Here is a 19,387-nt window from a genome sequence, read left to right on the forward strand (position 1 = left end):
TGCTGGGCATAAAACACGTGTGGTGCGCAGCTGCATTTAGGAGCCTTCTATTTACTCAAAAGCAATGCCAGAGCCATATATTTTTATTTGATTGCATTTGGCGGTGAAATTGTGGCATGAAATATACCACAATGGGCCTAGATCAATACTTTGGGTTGTCTACTACACTACAGCTAATATTAACCCTACAAGCTCCCTAATTAACCCCGTCACTGCTGGGCATAATACACGTGTGGTACACTACTGCATTTAGCGACCTTCTAATTACCAAAAAGCAACGCCAAAGCTATATATGTCTGCTATTTATGAACAAAGGGGATCCCAGAGAAGCATTTACAACCATGTGTGGCATAATTGCACAAGCTGTTTGTAAATAATTTCAGTGAGAAACCTAAAGTTTGTGAAAAAGTGAACAATTTTTTCTATTTGATCACATTTGGCGGTGAAATGGTGGCATAAAATATACCAAAATGGGCCTAGATGAATACTTTGGCTTATCTCCTAAAAAAAAAAATATACATGTCAAGGGATATTCAGGGATTCCTGACAGATATCAGTGTTACGATGTAACTCGCTAATTTTGAGAAAAAAAATGGTTTGGAAATAGCATAGTGCTACTTGTACTTATTGCCCTATAACTTGCAAAAAAAGCAAAGAACATGTAAACATTGGGTATTTCTAAACTCAGGACAAAATTTAGAAACTACTTAGCATGGGTGTTTTTTGGTGGTTGTAGATGTGTAACAGATTTTGTGGGTCAAAGTTAGAAAAAGTGAGGGGGTTCCCATTTTTTCATGATATTTTATAAAAAAAAATTACAGTAAATTATAAGATATGATGAAAATAATGGTATCTTTAGAAAGTCCATTAAATGGCGAGAACAACGGTATAGAATATGTGTGGGTACAGTAAATGAGGAAGAGGAAAATTAAAGCTAAACACATACACAGCAGAAATGTAAAAATAGCCCTGGTCCTTAAAGGGACATTAAACCCCAAATTTTTCTTTCATGATTCAGAAAGAGAATGCAACTTTAAACAACATTTCAATTTATTTCTATTATCTAATTTGCTTAATTCTTTATATATCCTTTGTTGAAGAAATAGCAGTACACATAAGTGAGCTAATCACACGAGGCATCTACGTGAAGCCACCAATCAGTAGCTACTGAGCCTATCTAGATATGCTTTTCAGCAAAGAATATCAATAGAATAAAGCAAAGTAGACAACCAAAGTAAATTAGAAAGTTGTTTAAAATGGCATGATCTTTCTAAATCATGAAAAAAAAAAATTTGGGTTTCATGTCCCTTTAGGGTAAGAAATTGAAAAATGGCCTTGTCCTTAAGGGTTTAATTTTTTCCAGAGCTGTATATATGTAATGAAACCCAACAGGAGTACTCTAATTCTTCATGTGAGCTAACCCGACATGAGTTATATTAAGGTGTGTTATGTATTTATTACATATAAAATATTGAAAAATAGTAATAATTAATGTCAATAATTATTATAAATGTTCTAGATTTTTTTTATAAATAACCCATAGAATATATATATATATATATATATATATATATATATATACAGTATATTATAGTATCTATAATCATTAATATATTTTTTTAATATTTACAGAACGCATCTTAAGATAACTCATTCTTCGTGTGTCCTTACCCGACATTGTGTTAGACCTAAAGTGCAAAACCAAAAACGCGTTACTCATTTTACATTCCAATGTTCTTCACATGGAAAAATTTTAATTTGTATTATTAAATATATATTTCTATGTAAAATATATATCTATACCTATATGTCTATATGGAATAGATATATATTTAAAATACATTTTTTTTGTATGTGAAGAACATTGGAATGTTAAACATTCAAAGTCCTTTAGTTAGCTTTCAACTTGTAATACATGCGCTGAAATGATTACTTTTGGCGGTTAAAACTTGAGTGAAAGCGCTAAATAGCGCGCCACTTGTAAACCGGCCTGTAAAATAAAGGAATCACTTTGAAGACAACTGCAGGCACAGGAGGAAAAACAAAGCTCAGCAGTTTAATGTCCCTTTAACAATTCGGAAATTAGGGAAATATATGAGGCAAGGTTAGGCTCGTCCAATTTTCAGGACTGGAAAAAGTTACAATTTTTTTACTTAAATTACAGGAAAAGGAGGCAAAATAAATAATAAACGTATATTGGAAAGTTGTTTTCCTATGCATAATTGAAAGAGCCATTTTAGTGTAAAAATGAAATGCATATAATTTTAACACTAATAACCCTGCAGTGCTATGTGTTTAACCCATGCAAAGGGCTCAAACAAATAGTTTACGTACTGCTCGGGAGCCGCAGAGAATTGCTGGTTCAAAGGGAATCAGCATGCTAGTTGTGCAGCCGGGTCGTGCATCTACCACTTTTGATTGGGTCAGCAGTCATGTCCGTTTAGGACCAGTGTTATTTGTGCCAACACTACAATTGAAACCAGCTACTGATGGAATCAGCAGCTATTACAAACTCACTATCTCAGCATCCAGGTTAAGATTGGATGAATGAATCAGAAAATGCAGAATAATTCAGCACTAGTGCAAAAAGTGCTCACTGCCGGGTCCCACACTCAGAGCCCATATAATCATAAGAATCCAAAAGGCAGCAGCACAGTTCAACAATATTTGTTTGGTACAACAAAATAAAAATGCAACGTTTCGGACCTAACAGTCCTTAATCATGCATGATTAAGGACTGATAGGTCCGAAGCGTTGCATTTTTATTTTGTTGTACCAAACAAATAAATATTGTTGAACAGTGCTACTGGCTTTTGGATTCTTAGGGATAGATTTACCAATGTCTGTCCGACATGATAAGCTGTAGCATATGATGTCCGACAGACATCGCTGAATGCCGACAGCATACGCTGTCGGCATTTATCATTACACAAGCAGTTCACCAGAACTGCTTGTGCAATGCCGCCCCCTGCAGATTCGCGGCCAATCGTCTGCTAGCAGGGGGTGTCAATTAGCTCGATCGCATACAACACTCCTCAACCAAAAAGGATAAGGAATTCGAAGAAGCCTTCAGACCCTTACGCTTCCCAGAGTAGATAACAAACAAGGAAGAAGTTTGCCTAAATCCTTAGATGCTTGAAGATAAAACTTCAAATTTCAAACCACATTCAGATTATGAAGTAAACGTTCCTTCGAAGAAGAAGGTTTAGAAAACAAGGAAGGAACCACAATCTCCTGATTGATGTTGCGATCAGACACAACCTTAGGGAGAAAACCCAAGCCAGTACATAGGACAGCCTTATCAGAGTGGAACACCAGATAAGGAGGCTCACAAGGCAGCTATTTCAGAAACTCTTCCAGGACAACAATTTGATGTCAACCGAATGCATAGGTTCAAACGGAGCCCGCAAAAACTTAAGAACAAGATTCAAACTCCAAGGTGGAGCATTAGATCTAAACACAGGTCTGATCCTAATCGGAACCTTAACGAAAGATTGCATGTCAGGGAGCTCTGCGAGCCTCTTGTGCAGCAAAACAGATAGGGCCAAAATCTGTCCTGTGCAAAAGTGTGGGTAAATAGTGCGCTGGTGGAATAAAGTATCAAACTCCTTACAGTGTTTTTAGATCCTTCAATCTAAAAGTAATGTGTAGAGAAAAGAGGTTTAGTAAGGGCGCTAATAGCTAAAGATACTATGTGGATTTATTAAGTGTATATATGTGATAAGAGTTTAAAGTATCAAAAAATGTGTAAAAAACATACAGTTAATTTATGTGTAAAATACAGTTTATTAGGTTACAATATGATTAAAGAACTTATAGAGACGTCTCTAGTACAAATCAATAAAATTTAAAAACAGAAATAAATCAATAAAAGATAAGATAAAAAGCAAGTAGTACTATTAGAGAATATTCGTATGCTACTTTTTGGTCACTCAGAAATATCACATGTAATGTGACTAGGCAGTTTGCCAAACTTTCCGTGAGTATTTTAAAGTTCATAAAATTTCTTACATACTTTCATTTAAAATTCGTTTACCAACTGGATAAAAACTTTTGAAAGAAGATGGAGCTTAAAGCAGAGCTGTGCATAAAAAATGTGTATATATAGAGTTGTATCTTTCTGTCAAAATATACCAGACCTTTGTATTAGTTTCAAAGCAAATTTTCAGGGATAATTATCATGTCCATATATATGAACCAAGAGAGATGTCCCATAAACTTATTTTGCTAATAGTTTGAGATTGCAGTTTGCGACTCCCATACAAATTGTACCTTATCGTATACGTGAGCTATAGCAGGGTATCCTGTGCATCCTGCAGCTCGGTTCCTCCGATAGTGTCCTCGTGTTGCTGGCGTCTGACGTCACATCCAATGTGTGGGGGCCCGCCTTGCGTCCGCCAATCAATGCTTAGCCAGTTTCAGGATACCTTTTTGCATCCGATACAAGGTGTACAATTTTCTTCTTATTTCTGATACTTGCTTGTACCGGTCAGCAGAGGTGTGTTTGAATGAAAGAAATTTTTCCTGCACTTAGTGCTTTTAAGCACGCAGGTTCCGATGATATATAATTTCAATGTCTTTTGTTGACAATCAACCCGGGTTGGTTCATTCAGTTCAAACGATAGTGGAGTCAAGGATACAGTCTTTAGCTTCTACGCGTTTCACTCCCTCTAGGAGCTTTATCAAGAATGATTCTGACTGTTTGACTCCTCTCTTTAATAGGTGTATCCAGTGTCTCATTGGTTCAAAGAAATCTCGTAGTTAAGGTGGTATCCATGGTTTGCACTTGCTCCTAATACATTGCTCTATCATGATAGAATCATTCTTGATAAAGCTCCTAGAGGGAGTGAAACGCGTAGAAGCTAAAGACTGTATCCTTGACTCCACTATCGTTTGAACTGAATGAACCAACCCGGGTTGATTGTCAACAAAAGACATTGAAATTATATATCATCGGAACCTGCGTGCTTAAAAGCACTAAGTGCAGGAAAAATTTCTTTCATTCAAACACACCTCTGCTGACCGGTACAAGCAAGTATCAGAAATAAGAAGAAAATTGTACACCTTGTATCGGATGCAAAAAGGTATCCTGAAACTGGCTAAGCATTGATTGGCGGACGCAAGGCGGGCCCCCACACATTGGATGTGACGTCAGACGCCAGCAACACGAGGACACTATCGGAGGAACCGAGCTGCAGGATGCACAGGATACCCTGCTATAGCTCACGTATACGATAAGGTACAATTTGTATGGGAGTCGCAAACTGCAATCTCAAACTATTAGCAAAATAAGTTTATGGGACATCTCTCTTGGTTCATATATATGGACATGATAATTATCCCTGAAAATTTGCTTTGAAACTAATACAAAGGTCTGGTATATTTTGACAGAAAGATACAACTCTATATATACACATTTTTTATGCACAGCTCTGCTTTAAGCTCCATCTTCTTTCAAAAGTTTTTATCCAGTTGGTAAACGAATTTTAAATGAAAGTATGTAAGAAATTTTATGAACTTTAAAATACTCACGGAAAGTTTGGCAAACTGCCTAGTCACATTACATGTGATATTTCTGAGTGACCAAAAAGTAGCATACGAATATTCTCTAATAGTACTACTTGCTTTTTATCTTATCTTTTATTGATTTATTTCTGTTTTTAAATTTTATTGATTTGTACTAGAGACGTCTCTATAAGTTCTTTAATCATATTGTAACCTAATAAACTGTATTTTACACATAAATTAACTGTATGTTTTTTACACATTTTTTGATACTTTAAACTCAAAATCTGTCCTCTCAGGGAACTGGCACAAAGGCCCTTCTCCAGACCCTCCTGGAGAAAAGAAAGTATCCTGGCAGCCTTAACCTTATGCCAGGCTAAACCATGCTCTTCCCACCAGAATAAGTAAGCTCTCCACACCTTATGATAGATGCGACGAGTAACAGGCTTACAAGCCTGAATGAGAGTATCAATAACCCTCTCAGAGAAACCTCTCTTGGCTAGGACTAAGCTTCAATCTCCACGCAGTCAGCCTCAGAGAATCTAGATTTTGATGAACAAAAGGACCCTGTTCCAGCAGATCCTTGCGACAAGGTAACTTTCACGGAGGAGATGAGGACATCCCCACCAGGTCCGCGAACCACATCCTTCGCGGCCACGATGGAGCAATCAGTATCACTGATTCCTGCTTGATGCAGGCCACTACATGAAGAAGTGGTAACGGCGGGGAAATGTAAATCAGGTTGAACCTCCAAGGCACTGCTAATGCATTTATTAGCTCCGCTTGAGGATCCCTGGACCGCGACCCATATCTGGGTAGTTTGTAATTGAGTCCGGCAACCCCCAATTGTTGCAACTCTCCGCAAACACCTCGGGATGGAGAGACCATTCCCCCAGATGAAAGGATTGTCTGCTGAGGAAATCCGCTTCCCAGTTGTCCACACCCAGAATGTGGATCATTGACAGCGAGCAGTTGTGGGCCTCCAGAATACGAGATACTTCCCTCAATGCTAGGGAGCTTCTCGTACCCCCCTGATGGTTGATGTAAGCCACCAAGGTTATGTTGTCTGATTGGAATCTGATAAACTGGGACACACCCAAAAGAGGCCAAGCCTTCAGAGCATTGAAGATTGCTTGAAGTACCAGAATGTTGATTGGGAGGAAGGGTTCCTCTCGAATCCACAGGCCCTGTGCCTTCCTGGTACCCCAAACAGCTCCCCATCTCCTAGGAAGGTCTCAAGAAGGATGTCCCTTGGGACACGTGATCTGGACAGAGCCACCAGGAGAGTGATTCTCTTGACCGGTTGTCCAGAGAAATCTGTTGAGACAGATCTGAATGATCGCCATTCCACTGTCTCATCATGCACAGCTGTAGTGGTCTGAGATGGAATCTGGCAAAAGGAATGATGTCCATGCTTGACACCATGTGACCAATTACCTCCATACACCGAGCCACAGAATGCCTTAAGGAGGTCTGGAGGGCAAGACAAGCAGAAGTTAGCTTGTAATGTCTTTTGTCTGTAAGAAATATTCTCATGGATATCGAATATATTATAGTACCCAGGAATTCCACCCTGGTACTGGGAATAAGAGAACTCTTTTCTAAGTTTATCTTCCATCCATGAGATCGAAGAAGAAACAGAAGAGCTTTCGAATGGTCCTCTGCCAGACGACAAGATGGTGCATGAACCAGAATATCGTCCAAGTATGGAGTAGCAAGCAGTGCCCCTAGAAACTTCGTAAAAACTCTTGGAGCAGTTGCTAGACCAAACGGAAGTGCAATAAACTGGAAGTGCTGGTCCAGGAACGCAAACCTTAGGAACTTGAAGTGTTCCTTGTGGATTGGAACATAAAGGTAAGCATCCTTCAGATCTATAGTGGTCCTGAACTGTCCTTCCTGAACTAAGGGAAGGATGGACCTTATCGTCTCCATCTTGAACGAGGGGACAGATAGGAATTTGTTTAAGCACTTTAGGTCCAGAATCGGGCAAAAAAATCCCTCCCTCTTTGGGACCACAAACAGGTTTGAATAGTATTCCAAACCTCTTTCTGCGAGAGGCACCGGGGCAATGACTCCTAGGGAGGATAGATCCCTCACGCACCCTAGAAAGGCTTCTCTCTTTTCTGGCCTGAAAGACAGGTTTGAGAGGAGGAATCTGCCCCTGGGTGGATGAGACTTGAAACCTATCTTGTATCCTTGAGCGATGACCTCAAGGACCCAAGGGTCCTGCATGTCCACAAACCAAGCAGCTGAAAAGAGTGACAGTCTGCCCCCTAAGTGATCCAGAGCCGGATCGGCGATTTATTCCAGGACTGAGTTGGCTTCCAAGCACCCTTGGATTGCTCGGGCTTTGCAGAAGGTTGCTGACGTTGGGATTTATTAGAACGAAAGGAACGAAAATTAGGACCTTGTCCCTTAGGCTTGTTCTTCTTATCCTGCTGTAAAAAGGCACCTTTGCCTCCAGTAACCATGGATATAATTAAATCCAGGCCTGGAACAAATAAAATCTTCCCCTTAAAGGGGAGAGAAAGAAGTCTGGACTTAGAAGTCATGTCCGCAGACAGAGTGCCCTACGGGCTTGAACAGAAAAACCTGAAGCCTTAACATTCAGGCGAATAATTTGCATATTTGCATCACAAATAAAAGAATTAGCCAACCTTAAGGCCTTTATTCTTTCCTGGATCACGTCGAGGGGACCCGTCACATCGATCAACTTAGATAAGGAGTCGGGAAAGTTTGTGGTACAACCCTGTCCTCGTAGACCTTATCAAATTTAGGAATCAAAAGGTTCTTCAGGCAATTTGGGCTCTGGAAACTCTAACGTAGCCAAAACGTTCTTCAACAGAAAGCATAAATGTTCAAGCCTAAATCTAAAGTCTGGTTCCTCCGCAGCTGGAGGCTTAGAGGCAGCAGATTCCAACCCAGAAAGTGTGCCCTCTGAAGTATCAGAGGCGCCACCATCAATGGATAATCTTGTATCAGATAAATCCAACAAACTAGTTGATGACCCCTGGGAAGAATAGCAATATTTGACCTTTACCTCGCCCTGATAAGTGCAAGCTAAAGCACTAAAGGCCGCAGACACCGCCGTTTGTAACTGCGCAGTAAAGTCTGGCGGTAAAAGGCCCCCTCCAGATGGAGGATTAGGAGTGCTACGGGAAGCTGCATGTGTATGAGGAGATGACTGTAGGGTGCGCACCTCACGGGACGGAGATTCCTCAGAGGTAGATGGTTCAGTGGCACCAAACATATTAACCTTCTTTGACATAATCACTTTATCAAGGCATATGGAACATAGCTGAGCGGGCGGGTATACAGGGAGTGCAGAATTATTAGGCAAATGAGTATTTTGACCACATCATCCTCTTTATGCATGTTGTCTTACTCCAAGCTGTATAGGCTTGAAAGCCTACTACCAATTAAGCATATTAGGTGATGTGCATCTCTGTAATGAGAAGGAGTGTGGTCTAATGACATCAACACCCTATATCAGGTGTGCATAATTATTAGGCAACTTCCTTTCCTTTGGCAAAATGGGTCAAAAGAAGGACTTGACAGGCTCAGAAAAGTCAAAAATAGTGAGATATCTTGCAGAGGGATGCAGCACTCTTAAAATTGCAAAGCTTTTGAAGCGTGATCATCGAACAATCAAGCGTTTCATTCAAAATAGTCAACAGGGTCGCAAGAAGCGTGTGGAAAAACCAAGGCGCAAAATAACTGCCCATGAACTGAGAAAAGTCAAGCGTGCAGCTGCCAAGATGCCACTTGCCACCAGTTTGGCCATATTTCAGAGCTGCAACATCACTGGAGTGCCCAAAAGCACAAGGTTTGCAATACTCAGAGACATGGCCAAGGTAAGAAAGGCTGAAAGACGACCACCACTGAACAAGACACACAAGCTGAAACGTCAAGACTGGGGCAAGAAATATCTCAAGACTGTTTTTTCTAAGGTTTTATGGACAGATGAAATGAGAGTGAGTCTTGATGGGCCAGATGGATGGGCCCGTGGCTGGATTGGTAAAGGGCAGAGAGCTCCAGTCCGACTCAGACGCCAGCAAGGTGGAGGTGGAGTAATGGTTTGGGCTGGTATCATCAAAGATGAGCTTGTGGGGCCTTTTCGGGTTGAGGATGGAGTCAAGCTCAACTCCCAGTCCTACTGCCAGTTTCTGGAAGACACCTTCTTCAAGCAGTGGTACAGGAAGAAGTCTGCATCCTTCAAGAAAAACATGATTTTCATGCAGGACAATGCTCCATCACACGCGTTCAAGTACTCCACAGCGTGGCTGGCAAGAAAGGGTATAAAAAAAGAAAATCTAATGACATGGCCTCCTTGTTCACCTGATCTGAACCCCATTGAGAACCCGTGGTCCATCATCAAATGTGAGATTTACAAGGAGGGAAAACAGTACACCTCTCTGAACAGTGTCTGGGAGGCTGTGGTTGCTGCTGCATGCAATGTTGATGGTGAACAGATCAAAACACTGACAGAATCCATGGATGGCAGGCTTTTGAGTGTCCTTGCAAAGAAAGGTGGCTATATTGGTCACTGATTTGTTTTTGTTTTGTTTTTGAATGTCAGAAATGTATATTTGTGAATGTTGAGATGTTATATTGGTTTCACTGTTAAAAATAAATAATTGAAATGGGTATATATTTGTTTTTTGTTAAGTTGCCTAATAATTATGCACAGTAATAGTCACCTGCACACACAGATATCCCCCTAAAATAGCTATAACTAAAATCAAACTAAAAACTACTTCCAAAACTATTCAGCTTTGATATTAATGAGTTTTTTGGGTTCATTGAGAACATGGTTGTTGTTCAATAATAAAATTAATCCTCAAAAATACAACTTGCCTAATAGTTCTGCACTCCCTGTACAGCGGCCTCTTCACAATATAGACAGGTATTAGACTTAGGTAAAGAGGGAGTACCCTCTAACGCATCAGAATCCTCCACAGCTTGCTCTTACAAAGCAGACTATTGTTTAATAAGAAAAAAACGACACCTTTATACCCCCAATGGCTGGGGCACTCACTACCTTCTATGACCCAGGCAAAACAGAGAAACTGCTTCTTCTCCTGTAAGCCGCACAGTCAGGAAAGAGGAAATAAGTGTGACCACACCCGGTCACATGGTGTGCAATGCAGGACTACCCCTGCTATACTAGCAAAAAAAAAGTGCCAAGCCTATCAGGCTGCGCAGCTCACAAAACAAAAGTAAAAACCTGTACGTTCCAACATTCCTGAGCCCAAAAACCATCTCACACATGTCGCAGCATAATCAAATAAACTTATGTGATTAATCCCCACTGTTCAATAATCCCCCTCAGGAGATATTAACCCTTGATTCCATACAGATAAAAGGAGCCCCACTGTGACCCTGCCTTCTGGCGTTATCATATGTATAAAAACCGGAATCTATGCCATGGAACAGAGACACAGCCTCTCAAGTTTGACAGTCTTGTAGCATGGCTCCTGACATGGACTTGAGTGATGGAAGCAGGCAATGAAACTCGTCAACACTGATTGCTTAGAAGCTGTTAATACGAGTCTGGATGGGTTCGCAGAAAGACTCTCCCTGCATCTCCAGACTCTAATTTCCGTCAATGCTCTCACTGAGAGACTGACAAGACTACTTAAAATTCCAGTCCCATTCGAAGGGTAGATACCCTTCATAAGGAACTACTCAGAATCTTCTGACATTTCTCTGCCAACCTCCTGTGAAGAAAGGCAAAGAATGACTGGGATATGAGGGAAGTGGGGGGGGGGGGAGTAGTTAAGCCTTTGGTTGGGGTGTCTTTGCCTCCTCCTGGTGGCCAGGTTCAGTATTTCCCAACAGTAAGGAATGATGCAGCGGACTCTCCTCATATTAAGAAGGAAATAATATGTAGGACACAGATCAGAACTAAAAGAAATGGAGATGTTTACTATGCGTCATTTATTAGCTTTAATGTCATGCATTTTAAATAATTATGAATATCCTTTACTTTATCCAGAAGTACAAAAATAATATTGTTTTCACTTTTTAATTCATTTTACAGGACAGACTTTTGGCTGGCAATGCATTATCTTTCCTTGGACTTGAAAGAACACTGTTTAATTGACAGCAAGAGTTGTGGAAGAGAACACTTCAATGAAAATTTATATATGTATTACCTGTATTATTTACATAATAGTGTTTACATTAAAGGGATATGATACCCAAAATGTATTATCCAAATTTGCTTCATTCTCATGGTATTCTTTATTGAAGAGATACTTAAGTAGGTGTCAGGAGCACTGCATGGCAAGAAAACAGTGCTGCTATCTAGTGCTCTTGCAAAGCTTTTGCTATATAGTGCTCCAGAAATGGGCAGGCTCCTAAGCTTATGTCCCTGCTTTTAAAACAAAGATACCAAGAGAACAAATAAAAATTGATAATAGAAATAAATAAGAAAGTTGTTTAAAATTAAATGTTCTAGTTAAATTATGAAAGACAAATGTTGGGATTTGTTTCCCTTTAATAACATATTAAATGGTTTTACATTATTAAATGTTTATATGTTTGCTGTTTTCTTTTAAGGCATTGCCCCTTGAAAAATATTTACATTTGTCACAAATAATAAAATAATACTTTTTAAACGGACATATCTTGAGTTTGTCACACAAAGGGTTAGATTACAAGTGGAATGTAATTGATAGTACAAGGTATGTTAGGTATGTCTAGCACTTGGCCTTGTGCAAAGAATATCTGATATTACAAGAGGAATGCGGCCACCATTTTACAACCACCAATGAAGTCACAAGTTGGCATCACTGGTGTCCTTTCATAAGCACAAAATTTTACTTAATACTGCAAGTAGTCTAAGCCAAGCCATTGGATTGAAGATTGAAACTTATTAATAAGGAGACTGTACAACTAATTACACCATGGGACGATACCAAGGAGGCATTGGAGCAGATGTTTAAAGACTCTTTGCAAACATTGTATTACCTGGACTGGAAAAAGTATAATCAGAACAGAAGCATGGAATCCCCAGGTGGGCAGCTGAGAAGTGTAATTCTGCTCCATGTCTGTGGATGCTGCACAGAATACCAACGTGAAGTCGCATTGGAATTGATGTTGACAGCGAAACGCATGGAGATCATGAAGCGCATGAAGAGGCAAGGCTCTAATGTTCACTTGGGCTCCCTGTAGGAGTCTGGTTCAAGGCTTCTGGGATGATACAAAAGGGAAGCACCTAAGGACTTACCAGATGTGGCCCTAAGCGCTCTACATTGTGCTGTTGAGCTGGTTCCAAGCCCCTCTTAGTCCTCTGTGTGTTGGAGTGGAATAAGGATTATAATGCCATAGGGAGCCGGAGTCCAGCCTGAGAGTTGCCTTATTCCAGTACAAAGGATTATAGGAGCGCCAATGAAGGCTAAAGTAAACTGCAGGTTCCTTAATATCGGTTACACAAAACAATAACACAAATTATGATGTATCCAATAAGTACAAAAATGTAACAAGAGAGATGTGTAAAATGTATCCTTTTAATAACACATAAGAATTTTAAAAATTTTCTTTCTAAAATCACAGAGTATTAATACAACCGGATCAGGCAACTTCACTGATCACGACTTTACTAATGACGTAGGGGTCACTAATAGCATAAGAAAACTACTATTCTGGTTATGTTACAGCCGGTTGAGGCAACTTTGTGAAATACTAAAAAGTGCATAAAAAAGGGAATGTGATAGTGAATTGAAACCAAAATCACAATTACATATACAAAAATATTATTAATTCTTAGGTGGGTGTACAATAGACACACAAAAATGTGGGAAAAAAGAAAAAACAAATATAATCACTTGTGAAAAAAATGTGTACCAATAAATGTGTACCAAAAAATGTGTACAAAAAATATATACCAAAAAATATATATAATACGATCTAATACCGGTATGATCTGTGAATGAAATCAAAAATAAAGTGTGATATACATAAGTATCAGAGAAACAAGATGGATAACCAGAGCTGTCCTTAGCTGTTGTATCTAAGAGCCAGGTCTGGTTATATCAGAAACTGTAAGTTTCCTAAGCAAATTTCTAAATGCTATAATTGTCAAAACACAATATCTGGCAACATCTGGGAATGACAGAAAAGATAAAAAATTGGCAATAATAAAACGATATTGACAATAATAAAACCAAATTTGGTAGAAGAACAAAGCAATTAAAAAACAAAGTCCATAGTCCAATAAGTAACTGGTCCAAATGGCAGCCAAATAGTGAAAATAATCCTTGAGTCCCAAGGTCTCCGGAAACTTGTGGGAAAAAATAAAGTGCACTAAACAAAGGGCTTAAGGGAACTGAGTCTAACAGGTAATGGACTCACCCAATAAGCCGATCCTGGTGATATATGAGCCTCACAAATCTCTCCAATGTCTACGCGTTTCGGCCCTGTGATGGGGCCTTTTTCAAGACAATAGTGAGGCTCAAGGGGAACTGACCTTAAATATTATTAAAATTAAAGATTAGCGCCAAGAAATTAGAAAAAAAGGGCGCCAGAAATTTGCGCTCGCGAAACCGGATGCAACCGCGATCGGAAGTGATGTTTTGGTCACATGGTCTGATCGGAAGTGGCTGCGGCCGGAAGTGGCATCGTGGTTCTTATCGGTGTTACCGCCAGCTCCATCTTTGAAATGGGCATATACAGGCAAATGTGGGCAATTTATCCCAATAATAGTACCTATTAGGGAACCAGTTAAGAAGGGATATGATGTTAAAAAGTATCACTCTTATTATGTAGATTTTTGTCGCCGACCCCTTGTTTAAGAGGTAGTTTATAGGCGAGTGATCATAATGGTGAATTAATGAAAAAATGTTATCAAATAATCCATGGGAAAAGAGCTGCTCTATTTTAAATGAAACAGGGGGGTTTATAAAAAAATTAAGATGTCAATAGCAATATTGGAATCCGAATTCCATCTTAGATTATTAAAAAATTATTATATAATAATAAAAAGAAATTAAAAAGTAGGAGTGGTCTCTAGTCCTACTTGAGTTTGGTAATTTTAATATACAATTTTGATTTTAGGCTCATATACTACCAGGATTTACAAAAGCCACATAGTTAAAATCACATAATACATAATTAAAGTAACTTCGACTGTACAGATATATTCAGATATATTTTTAGTGGTTAAAAAGGGGAACCATTATTATTGAGAAAAAACGAGTTTAGGATAGAACAAAAAATATTTAGTACTACATATTAGACTTTATAACAGAAAGTTCCTATATATGGGTGCCTCTTGGGATTAGCTAATAAAAGGAATCTAAAAAGGTCTTGGAACACTAATAGATAATAATAACTTCAAATAATAACGTCTTGGGAAGAACCTTGTGACAGATGTTATCTCTATGTAGTCAATAACGCTATTATTCACAATGCCTAAAATTAACTGGTTGGACGCATCTCAGGAGGTCTTGGATCTGGAAACCAACAATACGTAACTTATGGCAGGATACTAGGGTGGAAATGGTAGTGGGAAGTTATAATTCTGAAACAAGTACTACCTCTGGGGTAACACTGGGAGTGGTCAAAACAGATGTACTATTTCAAAATTGGCATTTAACCCTCTAGGGTAGATGCAGTCCAATTTGAAAATCCATTCTGATTCTTTTTTGAGTAGTTTAGACTCAATGTTACCTCCTCTCCAATCTTTGGTCAATTTGTGGATCCCCATATATCTCAGACTCTTACTACTACCTCCATGTACCTCAAAGAAGTGTTTGTATAGAGGTACATCAGTTTTTTTCCACTTTATTTGAAGTAGATGTTCACGGATCCTGTCTTTCAACTTGCGGGTGGTCTGACCTATGTATTGTAGACCACATCCACACTCAATCAGGTAGATAACGCCTTGGTCCGTGCATCTAATAGTTTGTCTGATCTTAAATAATTCCTGAGAGATTTTAGACTTGCAGGTGTCTTTCTTCAATCCATGAGTACACGCCTTGCATAGATGACACGGAAAAAAACCTTGTAACCTCATCCCCATGACTCCCAAGGTGTTATTATTTTTCTTACTTTTGGGCACACTAGGAGCCAGGATGGACTTCAGATTCTCTGTTTTTCTGTAAATAAAGCTGGGGTGTGTGGGGAGGTGTTCACCCAAGATGTCATCATCCCTCAAAAGGTGCCAGTGTCTTCTTATTATATCCTCAATCCTTTTCTTATTTTCACTATATGTAGTGATGAAGGGTATTTTCAGATTCCCACTCTCTTCCATCAATGTATTCTTTTTTGGTTTATAAGTAAGAAGAGTGTCTCTTTTTATAGCACTGATTTCTTTGATGGTGTTATTGATAAGGCCTTCCTCGTAGCCCCTTTCCAAAAACCTATTCTTTAGTATCATCGATTGTTCCATCCACTTTTCTTCGCTTGAGTAGTTTTTTCTTATTCTCATTAGCTGTCCCTTCGGTATGTTATCAATCCATTTTCTATGGTGGCAGCTGGTCTGGTGGATGTAGTTGTTAGAGTCCACTTCTTTAAAGTGGGTAGATGTTTCGATTTTCCCATTAATGACCTGAATGTTTAGGTCAAGAAAGGTTATGGAGTTCTTACTTGTGAAGTTTGTGAATTTGAAATTTAATTCATTTAGATTCATGACCTCTAAGGTGTGTTTCAGATCATTTTCACTCCCTCTCCATATAATTAGGAGGTCATCTATGTAACGTTTGTAGAGGACCAGATCCCCCCTGGAACAGCTATGGGGACCAGATTCGCGCCAAGTTATGCCAACTTATATATGGGGAAGTGGGAAACCATATTTTGGGAATCCTGCCCAGCAAGCGCGGATCTTTAGCCTTCATTGGCGCTCCTATAATCCTTTGTACTGTCTTACTCCCCAGGACCTAATTAGGGGGTCCTTTATAGTGCAGCAGGTAAACAGATCTAGGCGCTGTTCTGAATTCTATTTTCACGAGTTGCCTTATTCCACACTTGCCTGTCTTTATTCTCCTACTAAATGAACTGTATGTGCTTAGTTGCTTTAAAGTTATTGGTATGCCTCCTGAACTGGTCTTTAAAAAGGGTTCTGCAACTCAAAACGATTCATGTTATTACTCGATTAAAGAAATAGAACATGTTGATAAAACTTGGTTTTTATCACCCTATCAGATCATTGTAATTGACTACTCATTGATATATTGTTCTGAATTTACATCTTTTGTTTGCTGAAATTAGCTATATTGTGGGTCGCAGATTTTTCTACCTGTCTTGCTTTATGTTTAGTATACAATGCTTTAACTATTTAAGCCAGAGTATAAAATTACAAATATTTATGCTCAAAATAGTTCCTTAATGGGGCAGTGTATTGTAAATGTCCTCCTCTTTAATGTGTTCATAATGAGCTATTTTACCTGCTGCAGCATATTAAATTAATTACAAATCCTGTATTTAGCTTTATTTTGTCATTTGAAATAGCTGGCGCTGTGTGTTGTATCCCCACCTATATTGAACATTTCAATACTTATGTATAAAATATGGGAAAGCTGTGTAAACATAACTGGAAGAAATTACACCCATAGTGGGGGGTAGTAGAGATAAGTACTCAAATGTTCAATTTCAATTGCACTCTCTTAGTTTACAGAGATAACACACACTGTGTGTGTTTGTGTGTATGTGTGCGCAAAAAAGTGTGATAACATAAGGACAATTGAGCTCAACCTACTTTGATGATAACACACCTTACCGATTGCTTTTTTGCGCTTCACATATAATCTAGGCAAAAATGTTTATATATAGTAAGAAGCCTGCAATATACTTTCATTATTTATTAATTGTTTTCCTTTTATCTAATATTGAGAATTCTGGGTTTTACAACGATGAGCATTGGAAATGCACACACAGACTTCATAGCCTCAGCAGATCAGATAATAAATGCAAATCAATAGATGTTCTGCTACCAAAATGACAGTGGCTGGTCTTTTCTACTCCTGCAGCAAGTTCAGCCTGGCTTTTCTAAATAAGGCAAGTGGTGTGAGGAGTTTGACCACTGAAAAACAATTGCAGCAAAAAAGGGGTTATCTGTTCTGTTCTTTTACACTCAGCTTATATATTAATTTATTGCAAGCAAAAGAAGAGGAAATGACATGGTGTTTATGTCCTTTTAAGCTGAAATAATTAAGAAAGACTTACAGGATTCCTTAAGCATATTAATGAAAACTGCATGAATCTTAAAAACAAGCACAAGAAAAAGGGTGCCTCCTAGTGCAGATAAAACAAGAGATATCGACCCAAAATGAACCAAATGGGAAAGAAGGTACTCACACTTGCCAAAGCACATACAAGTGCTCAAGATACATGCAGGCTTTTGGGAATTGTAAGTATTCCTTTTCCCTTTGTCCCTATATTCACTCTTACCGTATTGGCTACACTAGGAGTCGCCCTTTTGTCTCTTATGTTCCTGCATGAATCTTAGGTTCACAGTTTTCACACATAATTATTCTGACAAACAAATACAATTTCTGGACCTAATACTGTTCAGTGAAGATTCTCAAGTAGCCATAAAGAACTATACCAAAAACAATTATATAAACGCTAGTAGTACCCATATAATAAAACTGAATATGTAAGAATGAGGCGGAACTGTACTGGAAATTAAGAACCCTCTTTCCTGAGGAGCTGAATGAAAATATTAATTTGGCTGCTTTCCAATAGATCCTCTTTATTTATACATTTAGAGTTATACATGGGAATGCACTTAGAGCATCCAGTATTTATGCAAATTTGTGGCCATTTAAATATTAAGAAATATTTTAATATGAGAGTTTAGAATTGTTAGAACTACTGCCACACTACTCTGAATGCACCCGATCCTGTCTGATCTCAGAAGCTAAGCAGGGTCAGGTCCAGCCAGTACCTGGATGGGGGGCATTGTGAATGCTCCAAGTGTGCACACACATTCTATATGCATGCACATATCCTATATAGTATGTATTTATATTTTAGGAGCTGTGTGTTTTTAGAAGGCCTTTGCATTAAACATATTGTTTAGGCACATTATCTAATACATATCTGTTACATTTATTATTTTAATAGGATGTTTAAGATTTTTTTCTTTTTCTTTTTAGGTGATGTGCTGTATTTATTTACTTTTCTTTCTAGGTGATGTGCTGTTTTTATATTATATATGTGTGTATATATGTTTTGTGTGACTGCAATTTGAGCCCAATCAAGTTATATATGCATGGCAGCAGAATGCTTTGAGAGTGCAATTTGCCAGATTTGTGTATTGTTCACAATCAGGATTGTTACAGCTAAACACGGTTATAATATAACACTGCACTATTTTGCAGTCATGCTTATGAATTTGGGAGGTATAGTTTCATGGCAAACATCTCTATTAATTAATATATATGCACTATATAATAAACCCCAATAGATTAAGGATAACAGGGGATTAATGGATAGTGAGCCTCAGAGGAAATTAATCACCTGGTTTCCAGCAGTAGCCAATATATTAAGGTCATATGCACATTGTGATGAGAGTGGGATGTGACGTCACCGGATGGGGGCGTGGTTTAGGGCCGTTATTGTCTATGTTGCAGTTACCAAGTTAGATGTGTTGTACAAGCTGTATACTTCTATGCTCTGCAATAAAATAGTGTTGTACCTTCTATGCTGTGTCCTGCATCTCATGACATGGTGTCAGTAGTACTTGCCTGCGCTTCTGTTTCCTGATTAATGACGATATCAAAGTTTACCCCACCTGAGCCTTTTGATTTCTCTCAGCCTGCAGCTTGGCCCACATGGCGTCAGTGGTTTCAACACTTCAGGATTGCTTCGAAGCTGGACAAGGAGAGTAGTGAAGTACAAGTTAATTCTCTTTTATACTCTATGGGGAAAGATG

General features: G+C 38.7%; 1 protein-coding gene across 3 annotated transcripts in view; it reads left to right on the forward strand.

The window, feature by feature from the left end:
- ACMSD (aminocarboxymuconate semialdehyde decarboxylase) overlaps positions 1-12,044 on the forward strand; it is a 325,314-nt gene extending 313,270 nt beyond the window's left edge. For all 3 annotated transcript variants that reach the window (XM_053698228.1, XM_053698227.1, XM_053698229.1), the window contains one exon: positions 11,549-12,044. In XM_053698228.1, the coding sequence (XP_053554203.1) occupies positions 11,549-11,611 (63 nt within the window). In that variant the 3' untranslated portion in view covers positions 11,612-12,044. The remainder of the gene's footprint in view (positions 1-11,548) is intronic.
- Positions 12,045-19,387: the final 7,343 nt, after the last annotated feature.

This window comes from Bombina bombina, chromosome 1 (genome assembly GCF_027579735.1).
Source record: "Bombina bombina isolate aBomBom1 chromosome 1, aBomBom1.pri, whole genome shotgun sequence".
Classification (NCBI taxonomy): Eukaryota; Metazoa; Chordata; class Amphibia; order Anura; family Bombinatoridae; genus Bombina; species Bombina bombina.